Below are 17895 nucleotides of genomic sequence, written 5' to 3' on the forward strand. Positions count from 1 at the left end.
TTTTTTTTCAGTCAATATACGCTGACGTGGCATGTCGGTCAACGTGTTTAAAATGTCAACTTTTTTGGACACGTCACATGGCGTATCAGATATATATTTTGGTGTATCGTATTGGTATCGGTGTGTCGGGAGTGTCGGAGTGTCCGACACTCTATAAAGATGGAGTATCGGTGTAACATAGCGATTAACTCTCCATCCCAGCTGATTCAAATTGGTAACAAAAAACATGTATTCAGATACGCGTATGCACACGCGATTCCAAGCCCAACAAACTCAAGCCATGTATTCGGATGATGCATCAGAGGCGTATTCAGACGTATCCAAGCGTATTAGGTCGTATCCGTGTCGTATCCAGACGTATCCATGGCGTAACCGTATTGTATCTGTATGGTGGACGCGATACGGGGCCTTGCTCTATCTTCTTCTTCTTCTTCACAGCCCTCTCCACTCAAAACCTCTCTGTTACACTCCTCCACAAAATCCCTACAGTATATTAGTGAGATAACTCCCTCTCCTTCTACTTGGTTTCAAACCTTCTCGCATGGCAATATAGCTTTTCTCTGGTCTGGTGAACAAATGGACTTCCCTTCCAAACTTGGCACCCTCCAGATTTCATCCAAATCAGAATTTCTCAATCCCCGCCTCTTCACTTCCCTTTTGAATCCATTGTCTTCGCAGAAGAGCATACTCAAGCTTTCGTTGAAGCCCAGAAGAGTCTCCCAATTGGTGGTGAGGAGTGAGAATCATCCTCCTCAAAACTCGGACTTTCCTAAGTACTATTCCAAAAGAGAGAAGAAGCCCTTCCCGGTGCCCATAGTAGATTTGAGGCGTGCGGCGAGGGAGAGGCTTAAGCAGAGTAAAGGCAAGCCCAAAAAGCCTGTCCCACCTCCCAAGAACGGCTTGCTTGTCAAGTCGTTTATACCAGTTGCTTATGATGTGTACAATGCCAGAGTCACACTGATCAACAACCTCAAGAAGCTTCTAAAAGTGGTGCCTGTACATGCCTGCAGGTCAGTTTTTTTGTTTTCGAAACTCGAAACTTGTTAGTAACTATGCATAAATGTTAATTGAAGTTTGGTTGGTTTATGTGGCTGTGTGCAGGTTTTGTAATGAGATTCATGTTGGACCGGTTGGGCATCCGTTCAAGTCTTGTAAGGGGCCGGATAGTGGTAGCCGGAAGGGCGTTCATGATTGGTTAATGAATGCAACTGTGGATGATATTTTCTTGCCTGTTGAGGCTTTCCACTTGTTTGATCGGCTTGGAAAGCGAATTCCTCATGAGGAGAGATTTGCGATTCCGAGGATTCCAGCAGTAGTTGAGCTTTGCATTCAGGCTGGGGTTGAAATCCCTGAGTATCCTACTAAGAGGAGGAGAAAGCCAATCATCCGCATTGCGAAAAGTGAGTTTGTTGATGCTGATGAGAGTGAGCTACCAGAGCCTGAAGGTCCCAGGGGAACGGTGTTAGCTGAGTTAGATGATTCGGAGATTGTGGCGCCATGTAATGAAGAGGAGAGGATCTTGCTTGCTGAGGAAACTCTGCAGGCATGGGAACAGATGAGGAAAGGAGCCAAGAGGCTAATGAAGATGTATTTGGTGAGGGTTTGTGGGTATTGCCCTGAGATTCATGTAGGTCCAAGTGGGCACAAAGCTCAGAACTGTGGTGCTTTCAAGCATCAACAGCGAAATGGGCAGCATGGATGGCAGGCCGCAGTGCTCAATGACTTGATACCACCAAGATATGTGTGGCATGTGCCGGATGTGAATGGACCACCATTGCAACGTGAGCTCAGGAGCTTCTACGGACAAGCCCCAGCGGTGGTTGAAATGTGTGTTCAGGCAGGCGCTGCTGTGCCCGATGAATACAGACCAACTATGCGGTTGGATGTGGGGATTCCCTCAAATGTTAGAGAAGCTGAAATGGTGGTTTGATGAGGTAAGTTGATCCTGCCCCTTCTTCTGCTCTTTTCAGTTCAGTGAATTGTATGCACAATATATTCGAATTGAATGCAAAGTGATAGATTTGTACATGTTTACCTGCTCATGAATTAGTTTCAAAACAATTCCTTCATCACTAGATAAATTACTGGTAATAGAGGTGGTAGCGCCTGAAATTTTCTCTTTGATTACTATTGAAAGAAAAAGAACATGAGCATTGACATTTATAATATCCACATTCTTGTCTGTGTTACATCTGTTTTTCTCCACCTTTATGAAGGAATCTTCATCACTCGTCTTTTAACTAGAACAGATCAATCTTGGTACATTTGTTGAAGGGCTGCTAACTTTAGCAACTCAATGTTACGGTTCATATAGTGTGTCTAGTAACCATTATCGACTGGTTTAGATTCTGATGTACGGTTCATATAGTGTGTCTAGTAACCATTATCGACTGGTTTAGATTCTGATGTGAAAACAAAAGGCCCTACAGTAAATAACTTCATGTTCTTCTCATGGAGGAGCTGATATGCAGTGAGTAGAGCGCCACTGATTCCGTTGTTTGCATCTGTGAGAACGTTGCAAGAATCTAGTGGAGAGAGTTCAAGAAAAGCTTTGCACTGTGTCAGCTTCTTCTTCTTGTTTTGAATCTCAAAAGGAGATAACGTTGCAAGGAAGTAGCCTCTTTCATCAGTTGCATCACTCAAAATGGTGATTGGTGCAGCTTGAAACCCATATTCATCTACAGCCTCACATGTTATCCTGGCCACTGATCCTGGAAGAAAAGTTTGATTATGGATTAGAGACTACAACATGATATGAATTTACTCAAATTTATCTGAATCAGAGAAACCTAGTCATTTTCCACAGAGAAATGCCCAACACTACTATACATAAATGTAGCCAGTTCATCATAACCAGATATAGAGCCAGTTAATACCTTCAAGGGGAGTGACTTTAGGGCCTGATTTGCAGTAAACAAGACCTTGAATGCCCATAATAGTTGATAGTAAGTTCTCCTTTTCTAGTTTGGGTTTCTCATACTCGGGTTTTGCAGAAGCTGCAGCCACCATTGCTGCCAAGATTAACAATGAACTAGCATATGAGATGAAATGATTCAAAGCCATTTTCAAAGTATTGGTTGAAGTTCTAATACTGTGAAAACAAATGGTGAGGACTGGATGATGGAATTAGGGGCATCAACTATGGCGTTTTTATAAGGGATAGGTACCTTGTTTTTCTTTGGTCGAATAAATACATGATTCTTGAAAACATTAGTAGTTGGTTGCACGACATGCATGTAGAGCTTGTTAACAAGATGTTTCCATGTCGTTTTTGATACACTGCATCTTCTTGAGGGTGGGCTTGATATTTAAGAAATCAAATTCTGTTTCATTAGGTAAATCATTGGGTGATAAAATAATCCAGGCCAACCAGTTGACCTTTTCTCATGCAATTTTGATTTTACCAGAGTATATAATGAAAATGTAATTTTAAAACGGTAAAATGTAATTCGAAAAGCTAGTGACTATAGCACACGATTGTTTTTTGGTTAAGACTGTCATTTTCCCACCAAAGGTCTTAATTTAAGTAATTCTAGAACTAACAGTTCTCAAAAGTTTCAACACACTTTCCTTCTAATGATTTCCAGAGTCAGAAAAACACACCAAAATTATTTTAGAGAGGTGAGATCTATAGATTTTTGCATCTTTATTGCGATTACTCTCATATATAGAACACATATGAATGATTCATGCACAAAAGACTTGCTGATTCATTAGAAAATGAAGAACACTAATGTATAGGTTAGAGAAAAATCATAAGCAACACAAATACACAATCAAAGAGGGGATTAAGCCTATAGGACACTTCGATTCCTATGAAAAGATCTTTGGTTTTGAAGAAGCAATTCCGTTACACTTCATTTCTTCTGGTCATTAGATGGATCTTGTTCATCCTTTTTGGACTGATTATTCAGAGATGCAAGAAACTCTTTGGACTGATTATTCAGAGATGCAAAAAACTCCTTCACAGAAGGATCATTGGAGTCAACTCCTGGAAGGGATGCCAGGATAGACGAAATAAAAGACTGATCCTCCAACACCTTGCTCACATCAGCTGCCTCGGATGATGATGCCCCTTTTGCGCTTTCCTGTATGGACATTGGAAGAGCCAGAGCCAAATCCTCGTCCACACCAGTTGCCTCTGACATCGCAGCATCACCTACTGCAGAACTATCAGAGCCATAGTTATTCATTGACATCGCAAGAGCTTGCACTAGCAAGGCATCCTCATCAACCATTTCAACATCATCTCTTTCTGTCATGGCCACATCCTCCGATTTGGATTGTCGTTCCTCTTCTTTCCCTTGTGTAGCAGCTTCTTCCTCCGCTCTTCTGGCTGCAGCAGCCTCTTGTCTTGCCCTTTCCTCTTCCATTGACATTCGAAGGGCAAGAGCAAGCTCGGGATCTATATTAGGATCTACTCCAAACTCAAGGCCAGAAGAACCACCAATACCAGCTGCTGCGGCTGCAAAGCCAGCTCCTCCTTCGTTACTTGTTAATATAGGTGAACTTAGAATAACATCAGAAAGATTTTGACCATGAGGGATATGGACTATGTGACTAGTGCCATTATCAACAGCAGAAACAAGGGCATCCAGCTTCTCCGACTTTTCTTCATCTTCTCCTCCAAAATCGACAATGTCAAGAGCAACACTATTTTTCTTCAGTTTCTTCCCAATTATTTCCAATGCCTTTTTGTCATTCTTGACTGTACTTCCAGCAAAAACTACAATCCTTTGTTGTTGGTTTTTGTTTTGGCGATGCTTAAGAGCCAACTGAGCTACCTGGATTGCACCTGCTATGTTCATCTCACCACCAATTTCGAGGCCATGCGTGCATGTCAAAATCTTGCCAATATCAGAGGTGGGCGTGGTGAGTACGCGAACCGCTTTGCCTGCCATTGTCAACACCCCAACTGTGTTTTCCGGGTTGTCCTGGGTTTTCATACCACAGATGAGATTTACTGCATCGGCCTGAGCTAAGCATCGGGAGGGAGAGTAATCTTCGTTTCGCATATATTCTGAATTGTCGATGCAAATCATTGTCGCCTCGAGAACCATGGTTGCAGAGTTTCGGGTACGTCGATCACAAGTTTTGATTCAGATGAGGATTAGTAGAAGAGAGGCTATGTATATTTATATAGACTCCCATGCGAGTTCTGTTTCCTTCTAGTCTAGGTTTTGGGCTGGTTAATTCGTTTTCCTGCTCATATAAGGATTTGGATTTGTCAGGTTTCCTAGAAGGAATTTGATTCATTCTGTGATTGCATTCATTTACACTACCATTCAGAAGATTGCTCATCGTTCAAATTTATCTCCATATTTTGGATAAAAACAGTTTAGTCTCTATACTTCTAGGGTCTCAACGTTTTAGTCTCGCACATTTTAATCATTGCACTCCCAATTTTCAACCGATATGTCTATTCCGTCTAAGTTGCTCTGACTGCTCAGTGTTGTTTAGAAAGTTCTAGCCTTGAGGAATGTTGAAGGAGAAGTATACAAAGAAAGCACAATATACGAGAGAGGTGTTAGAGGAAAAATTTTATATATTAGCAAAGCAATGTGAAAAACAAAGCATATATATGCTCTAACAGAGCAAACTTGTTACAAAATAATCCCAAATGGCAAAGTTGAAAACCACTCAAGCCTTACAACTAATAAATTTAAGCATATTTAACAAACAACAATGAAAACTCTCCCCCGTTCAATTGAATTAGTAGACAAAGAACATAACTAATAGCCATTAGGGGCTGGTTTAGGTTCTGAGGTGTAGAAGAAGGGTCCAACAGAGAACAACTTCATGTTCTTGGCATTGAGCGTGCGATAAGAAGCAAGAGGAGCACCACTGATTCCATGGTTGGCGTCAGTAGGGACTTTGCAGCTCTCCAATGGAGAACTGTCAAGGAATGCCTTGCACTCGGTGAGCTTCCATTTCTTGTTGTAACTATCTTCAAGCTTTGACGGTGACAATGTTGCAAAGAAGTAACCCTTGGCATCAGTTGCACCAGCTAACATGGAGAAAGGTGCAGTCTCATACCCATTTTCGTCCTCTCCCACGCATGTAATCCTTGCCACAGCTCCTGCATAGCAAGTGTTAAAATCTGAAGTACCGGTGTCGATCGGTTGCTTGAAGTTCAAGTTATTTTTGTGAAGTTTTACCCTATATTATACATAGAATCACTGATATAAAGTTAGAGCTACATTACCTTGAATTGGGAAAGCTTTAAGGCCTGAGGTACATAAAACAAGCCCTTGAATGCCGAAGAGATTGTGAGGTAGTAGTTCTCCATACGATTGATCTAGTTTTGGTTTCTCAACCTGTGGTGGATTTGGTTTCTCAACCTGTGGTGCTTCTGGCTTTTGAACCTGTGGAGGTTTTGGTTGCTCAACCTGTGGTGGTTTTGAGGCATAGCCATAATCAGCAGAGACGTCGATAAGTAGCAATGAAAGTACAACCAGACAGGTGGGAAAGAGGAAGCGAGTGAGAGCCATTGCAATTGTACTAACAGCACACACAAAGTACAAGAGGTGAAGGATTGCTGGCTATTGAAACTTAAGAGTCACTGCCAGGTCCTTATATAGGTATAGTTTCTATCTACTACAGGAGCATAATGATGCACTGCACGTCGGTTAAGTAATCTACGCCATTCTCCCCACAATATCTATAGGCTGGCACTAAGATTTTGCAGACGTGGGTGCTCCTACGTCCTTCTCAATGTATGTCACTATATATCCTACTGCTACGTACTAGTATTGCCTAGGGTACAATTTTCTGGGCCAAAAAAGTTTCTCAAATATTGGTGGTAAGCCTTATGGTTAGTGATAGGAGGCTACTCATGACCCGCATTGAGACCACTTAACATATTGATGAAGAAGTTTGAAAGCTAAGAAACATGTAACATTTTTAAGAATACATGGGAAGAAGAATTTGTTTTAGTCATAATATAATAAACCCTCCAGACAATGTAAACATGCATCTATGATACATGAAATTGTATTTTCTTAGCATTTTGGCTATAGCTTCCTGCCGAGGCTTTTACTTGAAAGATTCACGAGATCCTTATCGTTTTTGGCTTTCTGCCCCTCGCGCACTCTTATGTTCTATATTTTTTATTTAAATTATTTTAAGATTGTCAAAAAAAAAAAAAAAGAAGAAGAAGAAGAAGAGGAGAATCAGGAAATTAATTAATATATACGTGAAATAGGTAATTGGGAAATTTCTTCCAAAGCAAGTTTAAATCTCATGTACGTAGATTCTTGTATATTTACTTTCCATTCTCATGTACCTAATGTATTCTCTTGTTTCAATTGTTCTTTGCGTTTTTGAGTTGTCGTAGATTCCATAAAGATTTACCCTTAGCATAGCTACCACTATAAAGAGGAGCACATAGTTCAGTTTATGCATATACTTTATTTCTTTGGCCATCGATCCCTTTATCTCAACCATGAAACCTGAACACAAAGAAGCACTCCTCAAGTTCGTCACTACAAATAAGAGGATCCTCGCCCTTGTGGGTGTAGGCCTCCTCCTCCTCGTATCTTGCATCTTCGTGTTCCTCTACGCCATTCCTCCCAGGCCTTCCGTCACCATTACTAATGCCTCCCTCACCCAATTCAAGCTCATCGGCAACAATCTCAACTACAACCTTACCCTCGACCTCGCCGTCTACAACACCAACAAAAAAAAAGCCATGCAATACAAGAGCGTCCAAGTTGTCGCCGAGTATGCGAATCAGTACTTTGCTACGAGTTCCCTGCCACCCTTCAGACAGAGTCACCAGAACACGACCATCCTGCATGGAAATCTTCAAGGGCAGCCGTCGATGAGGTTTTGGGATAGTGACCTAGTTCAGTTTAAGGCGGAGAGCGCTGCGGGTGTTTACAGTATTGACGTGGAGGCTACCATGAAGGTAAAAGAGTACGTAAAGTTTTATAAACGTAACTGGATCTGCAAGCTGAAGATTCCTTTGAGTTCTAGTGAAGCATCTCCATCTCCTAGTAGTTTCAGGGATGTAAACTGTAAGGCTGAGAAACATAAAAGGCGGAAACCCAGAGTTCCACGGAAAAAGACCTCGAGAAAAACAATGGTGAGGATTAATGTTTGAAAAAACATCAACCTGCATCAAAGTGGATTGTATTTTTCGTTAGCTCAATTTTCTTGAGGCCTTGTTTCTTATTTTTTTCAGGTTTTAGTTTGTCTTTGCATGGTAGAAGCTAGGTTCTTCTACAAGACAGTCATATTTTTTATGGGATATCCTCAGATCATTAATATTATTGTTTGACAGTCACAATATATATATATATATATATATATATATATATATATATTATTATTTTTCTTTCCAAATTGGACTACACTATCTCAAGCATGTCACAAAAATTGACAGTCAATTAATTCATATATATGGAGCTAGCTATACCGACGTACTTTATTTTGCTAGCTGTTTATCAGTTCAATCCCACCTCTTTGATTAACATAGTTTATGCCAATCACTTAATCATACAAGGTGCTTAATTTACTGGGTTCAAAACAGCTAGTAGTATCAGTATATACAAAACTTGAAGTGTCTACCAACTTCTTTGAGAACTCAGTAAACATTGGTGAACCAATTCAAAGTGGTATATATGTTAATCCCCAGTTGCTATATTATAATTCCCCTTTGCAGTATCTGAAAGCCTTTCTACTCAAGTACGATGTGCTTTGCTACCTCAATGACGGGTTTCAAGTGTCCTTAATTAATTCCTTAATCTATTGACTTGTGTAGCAAGGGAAGGCTGGCGAGTTTATTAGATTGTATCCAATTACCAAACTGCTTACCGTACCGTTGTGATCATCATTTGAAAATTTACCAAGATGTTAACTTTGTCTAAATTTAGGGTGCTAGCTAGTAGTGAGATTGGCACACTGTAGAGCTCACGGGCAAAATTCTCACCGGTACCAAGGTGATTTTGATATGATCTCTTGTTTTCGCCTTTTAAGTTTTACTTAAACCAGAAACATCGCTTGTGAAGTAAATTTGAGTTTATTTTCGAAATGGAGATATTCTTAAAATTCACATTTACGAAGAAGTTTATGAAGATTGACTACTCTTTAAAAATGTTTTTGTTACAAATCAGTAAAAGTTTATTTTCGAAATTGAGTGATGCCTAATGTCTAACATGAGGGATTCGGGGTTCCCATGTTGAGACTTGAAACGGTCTAACATAGCATAGTCAAGTCATTAACATTGTACAACCCTCTGACTCAAAGAAATATCTACCATTTACCATTTACCATTTACGTGAGGGAGTAGCTGTACGTCCCTCGGAGCTGTATGACAAAGTGAAGGCCATTTGGTCATTTTATATCACGGTCCATCCTATGCCATTGAGATCCTTGGCAGCCACGCAAGTTCCAAATGGTGACGATCGAGAGAAAGTGAGCCAATAGGTGTACGGTAACAATGTTATAAAACGATGACTCGATGAGGTAAATCCCAACGAAGGTTCCACATTATGACATATCCATAGAAGCAGTGTCAATTCTCCTCGTACAAAAGCCCCCCCTCCTCCCTCTTCATTTCTACCTCATTCTAAAACCCTTCCCAAGTCTTAAACATCCCCCTCTCTCATTTCAACAAAACCTCTCACAAATCCTAAAGTCTCTTCAAGCTCAAGAAACAAGAATGTGTGGCGGTGATAGAATCGCTGAGTTCATCCCTCGCAACCGCCGCCGTGTCTCCGCCGAGATATGGCCGGACAATTTCTTCAACTCAGATCTCACCACACCTTGTCACAAGGTCGACTCACCTTCCACCAAAACACCCCAACCCATTTCAGGTATGCATGCTCTTCTTTCCTTGTTACGTATGTGTCTTTAAAATGAAAAATTCGATTAGACAATAAGTGAGACTTATGTTTTACACAAAACAGGGGGCGTGCAAGAACAGAAGCCCGCCAAGCGGCAGAGGAAGAACCTCTACAGAGGCATCAGGCAGCGCCCATGGGGCAAATGGGCCGCTGAGATTCGCGACCCGAGAAAAGGAGTCCGAGTTTGGCTTGGTACCTTCAACACGGCTGAAGAAGCAGCCAGAGCTTATGACAGGGAGGCTCGCAAAATCCGCGGCAAGAAAGCCAAGGTTAATTTCCCTAATGAAGATGACCAAGATTACAATCCTCATCAGACTCATCTGAGAGTTTCCAATTCCAACCCTGCTCATCATCCATGTCAGCTTAATAATACAGGTAACTTCAGTGACAATCATATGGGTTATGATCTGAACCAGACTATAGCATTTCCCTCAAATTCAAATGGGTTTGTTGTGAATACTACTGACCCAATTGTTTTCTCTGGGGAAGAAAATTCTGGGTCTGGTTCTGAGGGGACTTACTCTTCAACAGGGTTGGTGGGTTGCATTCACGATGAGAAAGAGAAAGAGGAATCAATACAAGGGAATACGATTGTGGCTGCTGAAGAGAATGAAGTTCAAAAGCTTTCTGAGGAGCTAATGGCGTATGAGAACTACATGAAATTCTATCAGATTCCATATCTGGATGGGCAGTCCATAGCCCCTGTGAATCCTACTGCTCAGGAAAGCATGGTTGATGATCTTTGGATCTTTGATGATGAGAACGAGAATTAATGTTCCTGCTTCTGTCACCTCTTTAATTGATTGATGAATTGATGAGTTTGTTCATTGATTCTTGTTTAATTAATGTTCAGTCTTAGTCATAAAAACTGTATCAAACGGCTAATTTTATGTATTTGTTATCGACATTTGAATATTTTAAGTTCCCTTTCAGTTTTCATTTTACTTTCTTATGATCGTTCATGTTAAAGAATTGTTCTGCGGCAAAGCGGCCTGAATCGATTTCACCAACAGCACTCTGTTTTTACCATGATCACCATAAACAAAGTAAAACGATCATGTCCCGCATGGTAGGAATTATAATCGTTCGTAGAATCATATTCCAGAGAAGTCATTAACAAATTTCGAGAAAAAAAGAGGAAGAAGAAGAAGAAGAAAAGTTATTAACAAACACAGACAGCTAGCTGCAAGCGTAGAAATCATGGTGGTAGATTGGGTTGGTGAATGTGATGAATGATGTTGCAGAATTTGCAACTTGCGTGATTCCGGGTGGTTTTGTTTCCCATTCCCAGCTGCGCTACTGGTTTTCAATGCCTTTACCAGGTTCCCTTGTTTTCTAATCGTCGGCGCCAATAGATTCCCACCTTTATAAACTTGTACTTATTACCTTCCAGCCCATCATTCAGACTTGTACGTCTGTCGTACTCACTGAGCCACTGGCACCCTATCGTAAATCAAACACGCAGATTATGCCTATGCAGATTTGGATAGGGTCATAAATTTCATCGGGCTGGGCTAGCTGTAATCTAGGCCCAATATTAAGAGAGCCATGGCCTAGTCTTTTCCCGCCGTGGCCGACACGCCGAGTCTTGTACTATAGTTCTTCAACCAACAGGAAGCTTACAAATGTAAGGATCAAGCGATGACTTTTAAATAGATGGTTGGATGAAAGTTTTGAGTTTTAACGAATACATTCAGATTCTGATATATCCATGTCATCATGCAACTCTTTTATTTAGAAATCCTTACAAGATCCTTATACATAATAAGATCCTCATTGAAAACTCTCTCCTTGAGCAACTAGCGAACAAAATTTGGACAACCCCTACAAATGCGATAGATGCCATCAGTGTATTAATAATCAGAAAGGACCAATTAGGTCCAAATAAACTTCGGTTATCTACACGCCAATTTATAGGAGGGGGTTACGGGGCAAAAATACAAGTGGAAGATATCAATATGACCAATTTGATTTTGAGCTAAGCAAACGGAGCAGGTTCATCAGCCTAGAGTAGTGCGAGACTGATTAGGAAATCTAAGCTGCAGCTTGACATGGTAAGTGGATTCGGCACCGGGCGACTGCTGATCACTCTGAGCAAAATCAGCTAGTCCGCGAGCAAAAGCAAACGATCCTGTTCCACCCATCACGGTGAGTTCTTCTCTGTCTTTGTGGGAAACATGCTTGGCCTGAACGCTAAGGCTACCGGAATACTCAGGCGTGTGAAATGTGAGGTAGATGATATTGAATGCCGACTGTGCGAAGTCTTCCATAGGGATAATGAAACCTTGAGCTTTTCCAACTACCCGAGAAGTGTTCTCGGGTCCCTCCGTGAGCTTGCGGTGGAAGATGAATGCTCCGGTGTCTGCTTGTGCCACCGGCTGATGTGCATTGGAGCTTGCAATGTGTGGCTGCTGGATGTACAAGGAAAGGTCAAGCCAAGGCGGCGAGGGCTTTCTTTCGGGTACTGGAGAAACTAAAGCCAGGAGAATCACAGTGAGTGTTGCCAAAAGGACTGCAGCACAAAATATGAAGCCAGGCAGCATCATTCATGCATTGAAACTGGAAGGCAGTTGGAGGAATATTATGTCTCTGGTGAGGCCATTTAATACAGTTTCCATTGTTGATTAGGCCAACTAATCCACAATGAGAGTTTCCTTAACCAAACCAATACCATACAAGTATGTGACGTTCCACAAGGTCACTATTATGACCAATACAACTTAAAATTCTAAGCTATCCTACAATTGCATATGGGAAGACTGCCATATCTATCAACTTCATAGACACCACTTAAAACATTATATTATCAAGGCATTAACAGATTTAAACTGAGGATAAAAGAAAGCAGGTTAGTTTCACTGCAGTGCCTACTTCATAATAATCTTAATCCAAATGTTTCCACAGATTAATATACCAACATCTATTAAGGTAGTGTCCAAAGTGCATCAAAAGCATAATAAGCATCTGGTGTTTCACAATCTCCACCTCTCAAAACAACAATTAACCAGAACATCAAACGTAGAGAGCAACACTGCACATCTATATCAATCTGGGTAAGCATGCTTGTTGTGACTGCATAAGAATATGGAAGGCTATCCAGTGCTTAAGAAGTTTAAGGATATGCAGATTAGTAAGATGTGGAAATAAAAGTAATACTCGGATCAGGCAAAGGACTAAGACATAAAGACAGGAACACAACCTAGCTTAATAAAATCCACCGGCAAAACAGCAGAAATTAGAAGCACATAAAACATCTAACAATATTTTAAGACAACTTCATTCCAAACAGAGGCCTCCAAAATCCAAACATCAAATCAAAGAGAAGGAGAATGAAACAAGAGGACATCACAGATTCACAGTGGAATCTTGTCTGTCAATCAAGACATACGAGCAACAATAACAGACAACAGTAACTGGGAATCAATAGTATTACACCTTCATACTTTCACATTCATTATTAGTGCTTATCAACAAGTAATCAACTATCAAAATGTTTAATTGATTGAAAAGGTTTCCTTATGTAAAATAACAGACTCCATTTCAATTCGACTAATGTCAAAATAGTTCAGTGACATATACTTCATGATGGCACACCTAAATCCTACTGAAAATAGCTCAATACCTCAAACTTGCTCAAACAGGTTCCAAACCTCACGGGCTGACAATGCAAGTTACTTTCCAAGAGATAAAAAGAACGGAAATGTAATGTTATATTTGCTGCTCACTTTTGTCGCATTTGAAATGTTCAACGTGCAACAAGTGTTCTATACTCTCTGCTACATAAGCAACAGGCTGAAGTGAACCAAAGGAAACCGGTGGTCGTGACAATCTGGAGGCTAATGGCAGGGCTATTTATTTCTGATCAGTTATGTGGAAATAGGAGTGCGGCAACTGAACTGGATTTATGGGAGATACCTCTTTTCTATTTTTCTCCAATAAATCCATTCCAGTTGCCGCACTCCTAGTCCGCACCATTGCTCATGAAACTTTTATGTAATTCTGTTTGGTGACATGACCAACTCCTCTAGGAACAGATTGGAAATGAAAATGTTCACGGGTGTTAACATCTGTTTCACACCAGCAATTTTTGGCATGAATCCCACAACTAAACTACTTCCTCTTATAGAGGCTTTACAGGTTCACTTTCCAGAAACTCTAACCTCGAGATGGTTTCATAATTGATTCCAACCTGAAAAACCTCTGAAAACTCATTGATCAAAGATTTACAGGCAATATCAAGTAGTTGGCCATCATCAGCATCAGGTAGCTGTTTTCTTCTATTATCGTCAAATGACTCAAACTCCCCTAACAACCCTCTAATGCTTCCGACCTGATAGTTTTGCAAACCACACGGTACTATCCAACCAAAAGGAGTTAAATCTGTGGTCACGTTCACTGCTAGACCGTGATAAGCTATCCACTGAGACACTCGTATACCAATGGCTGCTAGTTTCTGGTTTCCTGACAAAAAAATAACATATGAATCTACATTTCTTGTTTGTTTTCTTTTCAACATTACCAACTATGCAAAAGTCAAAAAATAGATTGCGTATTCGGAAGCATACCATGCCAAACACCAGTTAAGCCCTCAAGCCGAGAGGCCTTGATAGAAAATGTGTTTGAAAGAGCGCGAATGATCACCTCCTCAAGTGACCTGAGGTACCAATGAAGATCCATTTTGTGATTCCGGAGATTCATAATGGGGTACATTACTATCTACATTACCACAAATATGCATCATAAGTTAGCTCCGCAAAATTACATCCAACATAAACTGAAGTAGTTTACACCACTACCTGACCAGGACCATGATATGTAACCTCGCCGCCGCGCTCGGTGCGGTGAACATCAAACGGCGCATCCGTGATGTCGAAATTGAGGAACTTCTCGGAGCTGCCGGTGCCCATTGTATAAACAGGCGGATGCTGAAGAACAATGAGCGAGTCTGGGCAGTGCTTATTCCTCTCAATCAGAGCCTTCTTCTCTTTGACTAAGCTCTTCTGCCAAGACCAGGCTTGCCTGTAAGGAACTAGCTCCTTGTACAGATTGAAGCACTCACAGTGCTGGGTTTTAACGGCTGGGATTGGTTGGATTCTGGGGGAGAGGAGCCGAGGAGGTTTAGGGTGGTGATTGGAAACTGGGTACGGTGGGATTGAGGCGGCGAAAGATTGGGTAGCCATGAAAGTCATCTGTTATGATCTTTGATGTTTTGATTAGTGAGACTCTTGATTTGTAAGGGCAACAAAGGAGGAAGGCGAAAAATGGGAAGTAGAGCAACAAAGATGTGTGGAAAGAAGCAATATCTAGCTTCTTGGTTTGTATCGAAATGAATGGGAATGGGGAAGTAGGCGGGGCGTTCAAAGCTTTCAGGCGAAGGTGAAAAAGAGGGAGCGGATTTTTTTTTCTTTTCTTTACCGTAATAACGTACGCATCTTACATCTTATACATAAAAACACTTAAAAGATATTAGTTAACCTATTTAACCAATCAGGCTACTGTTTACGGACATATATTTTTGTCAGTCGTAAGATTTAAGGCCAATGATTGTAAGTAACTTATTGAAAATGGTAGAATTCTTCTTTTCTATCAAAAGTTCTTGTATACACGGCAATGCATATATAAAGGGTATTAGTACTTAATTAGTATATGAGTAATTTTAGCTATTCATAACTATTTCTATATGGGAACCACCATGTACCTACATTAAGGTAATCTAATCTAATTCACGTGATATGCATAGATACATGTCGTGTACTACAAACTCTACATTTGGACCACTGCAAGTGGCTTAGTGGTTATTGTTAAGTTGGCTGTGGGGCCAACCTAGGTTAGAGCCCTGAAACTGTTAAAGTTGTCAAAAAACATGCTGCAATGCATAGTTAGAGTGGTCTAATGGATATTACCTAGTTGGGTGTATTCCTCTACCCTAGGTTCGAGCCACTAAGTTGTCAAAGTGGTCAGACATAGTATTGCAATACATAGTTAGAGCATTTCATATGCGCATAAAGATTAACTTCTGGACTTAAGAAGCCTTCGGGGTATGCTAACACCTACAAAAATAAAAATAAAAAATAAAACTCTATTGCAGAAACTCAACTACTCGAGTACATAATGCAATTTTAATCATCCATATCCATCCACATATAAGGTCAGGTTGATCAGTCATACATATGTATTAATGTCTGTACTGTCTGTTAATCTTAACCATTAATATAATATGTGTAAATACACGTAGTGTGTATTAAAGACGTTTTGATAATAATATTATGTTACATTCTCTTGAAATCAGTGAATGAAAAACAAGTAGTTGCACATTTGCACGGGGCGAAATCCTGGAATGTGGTTGTTTAGTTACTTTGGTTGAGTTGTTGCGAGACTAGGGCCTCTATCCCCATTTGTTATCTGACTCGGACCTGGTCGACCTTCACTAGTTGATCTAACACTTCGAAACAACTTGCAGAGATTATTCTTCATCGAAACAAACGGTTTGTTCAGTATATGTTGACAACGCTTCCCTAATTTTGCTGAGGATTTCAATGGCATGTAGTCGATGGCCTTATTGATCTCATCTAACATTTCCCTCAATTCATCATTGTTCCTGTACAATATAAACGCCAGAGTTACTATATCATCAAGTAATTCACTTGAGAATGAATGGTAAATATAATGCATAAATGTCGAATTCAACTTACATTGTCATGTCCATGTACTGAGATTTCACTGCAGGTTCTTCGTTTTTTGGTGAGCCATCATAAACCGGTGTTTTCTCAGTATTAGCTTGTCCTTGCAGTAAAGTAATCTAAAACAAGAACGAAAAAATTGGATATAATCTTATTTCACCATTTTGAATTTGAAACAATACTAATTACATGAGGTACATACATACCTGATTCTCAATGCAAAAGCTGAAATTCATTAGCTTATCGATTTTCTTCTGTAAGCGCCCCTTCTTCTCTGTATATTTTTTCAACACTGCGTATCGATTTCAAATCATAGAACAAGTCATAAAATATAACATGCACAGGATATATGTTTTCGCAGGATAGGGATCTTACCGTATTGGTCATAATTTCTTTCGATTGAACCATATAGCTTCTGTGCCTTCTTACTATCCGCAGCTGCGACCATTTGTTGAGCCTTCAGAATATTTGCAAGGATCTTCTTCTGAAGCTCATGCTTCTGATTCTGAAGCCTGCGTAGTGTCTGTGTACGTATAAATTTAAAGGATCGATCATGTAAAACTTAAACATATCGATATCGATAAATCAAACCAAGAAATTATGTACATACCTCTTTTAGTTCCTTGAGAGGATTGGCTTCCTGCTTTTTATCCTTCTCTAAAACTGGGATAGACATGTTTGGTGCTTTTATTCTTTTGTGTGAAGACTGAAGAGCCATGGTGATGACCTGCAGCTTTTCTTTGTTTCCGGAAAAAAAGAGTGAGAATAAAATCTTTTCAAACCGTAACGGCCGGCAGCGAAATCGATCAGTACTGTACACAGTGGCAGTACTTAAATCTGTATATGCTAAGCTCCCTTGTTCAACAACTTATTACAAGCAGTAGGCTGTGTTAATTTATATTAACGGAACGTACTGGAGGCTAGCTATGATGACAATGGGCTGTGGATGTTAGGACACAAATGCATGCATGTAAAATATGGAGACGACGATGTTCAGGTATGAAGTATGTAACCTAATCTCAATAGAAGATGGATATCCATGTTACATGAAAACTAACAGTGTATGAAATGGAAGCTATATACGAGACAAATTACTATATAGATGTGGTTTTGGATCGATCAATGTTACATTGAAGCGTGTTCCTTACATAATTGTGACGGATTAAAGATACTCGATCCTTCTCCAACTCAATTTCATTCGAACTGGATATATATGGATCGACTATATATGAAACAAATACGTACCCAAACAATCCCATGATCATGTATCTAGGAAAATATTAATGAAGCACCTCGGTTCTTTTAGATGTGAAATATATGAGTGTATAATCGATATATATATATATATATATTTATTTTTTTTTTTT

At 40.2% G+C, this 17895-nt stretch overlaps 5 protein-coding genes across 7 annotated transcripts in view; 3 read left to right on the top strand and 2 right to left on the bottom strand.

The window, feature by feature from the left end:
- Nucleotides 1–17895, top strand: part of LOC101314240 (GTP pyrophosphokinase-like) — a 35489-nt gene that overhangs the window by 8883 nt on the left and 8711 nt on the right. Inside the window, exon 23 of the mRNA XM_004290766.1 lies at nucleotides 15633–15639. Within this exon, the coding sequence (XP_004290814.1) occupies nucleotides 15633–15639 (7 nt within the window). The remainder of the gene's footprint in view (nucleotides 1–15632; nucleotides 15640–17895) is intronic.
- Nucleotides 364–1930, top strand: LOC101314527 (APO protein 2, chloroplastic-like). The gene is made up of 2 exons (XM_004290767.1): nucleotides 364–1010; nucleotides 1102–1930. The coding sequence occupies exons 1-2, from the start codon at nucleotides 388–390 to the stop codon at nucleotides 1928–1930; spliced, it is 1452 nt and encodes a 483-aa protein (XP_004290815.1). The 5' UTR covers nucleotides 364–387.
- Nucleotides 5651–6527, bottom strand: LOC101291007 (proline-rich protein 3-like). The gene is made up of 2 exons (XM_004290772.1): nucleotides 6206–6527; nucleotides 5651–6079 (listed from the first exon to the last, which is right to left on the bottom strand). The coding sequence occupies exons 1-2, from the start codon at nucleotides 6489–6491 to the stop codon at nucleotides 5733–5735; spliced, it is 633 nt and encodes a 210-aa protein (XP_004290820.1). The 5' UTR covers nucleotides 6492–6527; the 3' UTR covers nucleotides 5651–5732.
- LOC101314813 (ethylene-responsive transcription factor ERF071-like) lies at nucleotides 9484–10792 on the top strand. 3 transcript variants are annotated; one of them, XM_004290769.1, is made up of 3 exons: nucleotides 9484–9818; nucleotides 9912–10223; nucleotides 10338–10792. In XM_004290769.1, exons 1-3 carry the CDS (start codon nucleotides 9665–9667, stop codon nucleotides 10619–10621), a joined length of 750 nt encoding a protein of 249 aa, XP_004290817.1. In that variant the 5' UTR covers nucleotides 9484–9664; the 3' UTR covers nucleotides 10622–10792. The 3 variants fall into 3 exon arrangements, with proteins under 3 accessions (XP_004290817.1, XP_004290818.1, XP_004290816.1); XM_004290770.1 differs by having other exon boundaries at nucleotides 10380–10786; XM_004290768.1 differs by having other exon boundaries at nucleotides 9912–10786.
- LOC101290715 (putative lipoyltransferase-like protein, chloroplastic-like) lies at nucleotides 13830–15233 on the bottom strand. Its single transcript, XM_004290771.1, has 3 exons — nucleotides 14645–15233; nucleotides 14414–14564; nucleotides 13830–14309 (listed from the first exon to the last, which is right to left on the bottom strand). Exons 1-3 carry the CDS (start codon nucleotides 15035–15037, stop codon nucleotides 13969–13971), a joined length of 885 nt encoding a protein of 294 aa, XP_004290819.1. The 5' UTR covers nucleotides 15038–15233; the 3' UTR covers nucleotides 13830–13968.

The sequence above is a fragment of the Fragaria vesca genome, linkage group LG2 (genome assembly GCF_000184155.1).
Source record: "Fragaria vesca subsp. vesca linkage group LG2, FraVesHawaii_1.0, whole genome shotgun sequence".
Taxonomy (NCBI): domain Eukaryota; kingdom Viridiplantae; phylum Streptophyta; class Magnoliopsida; order Rosales; family Rosaceae; genus Fragaria; species Fragaria vesca.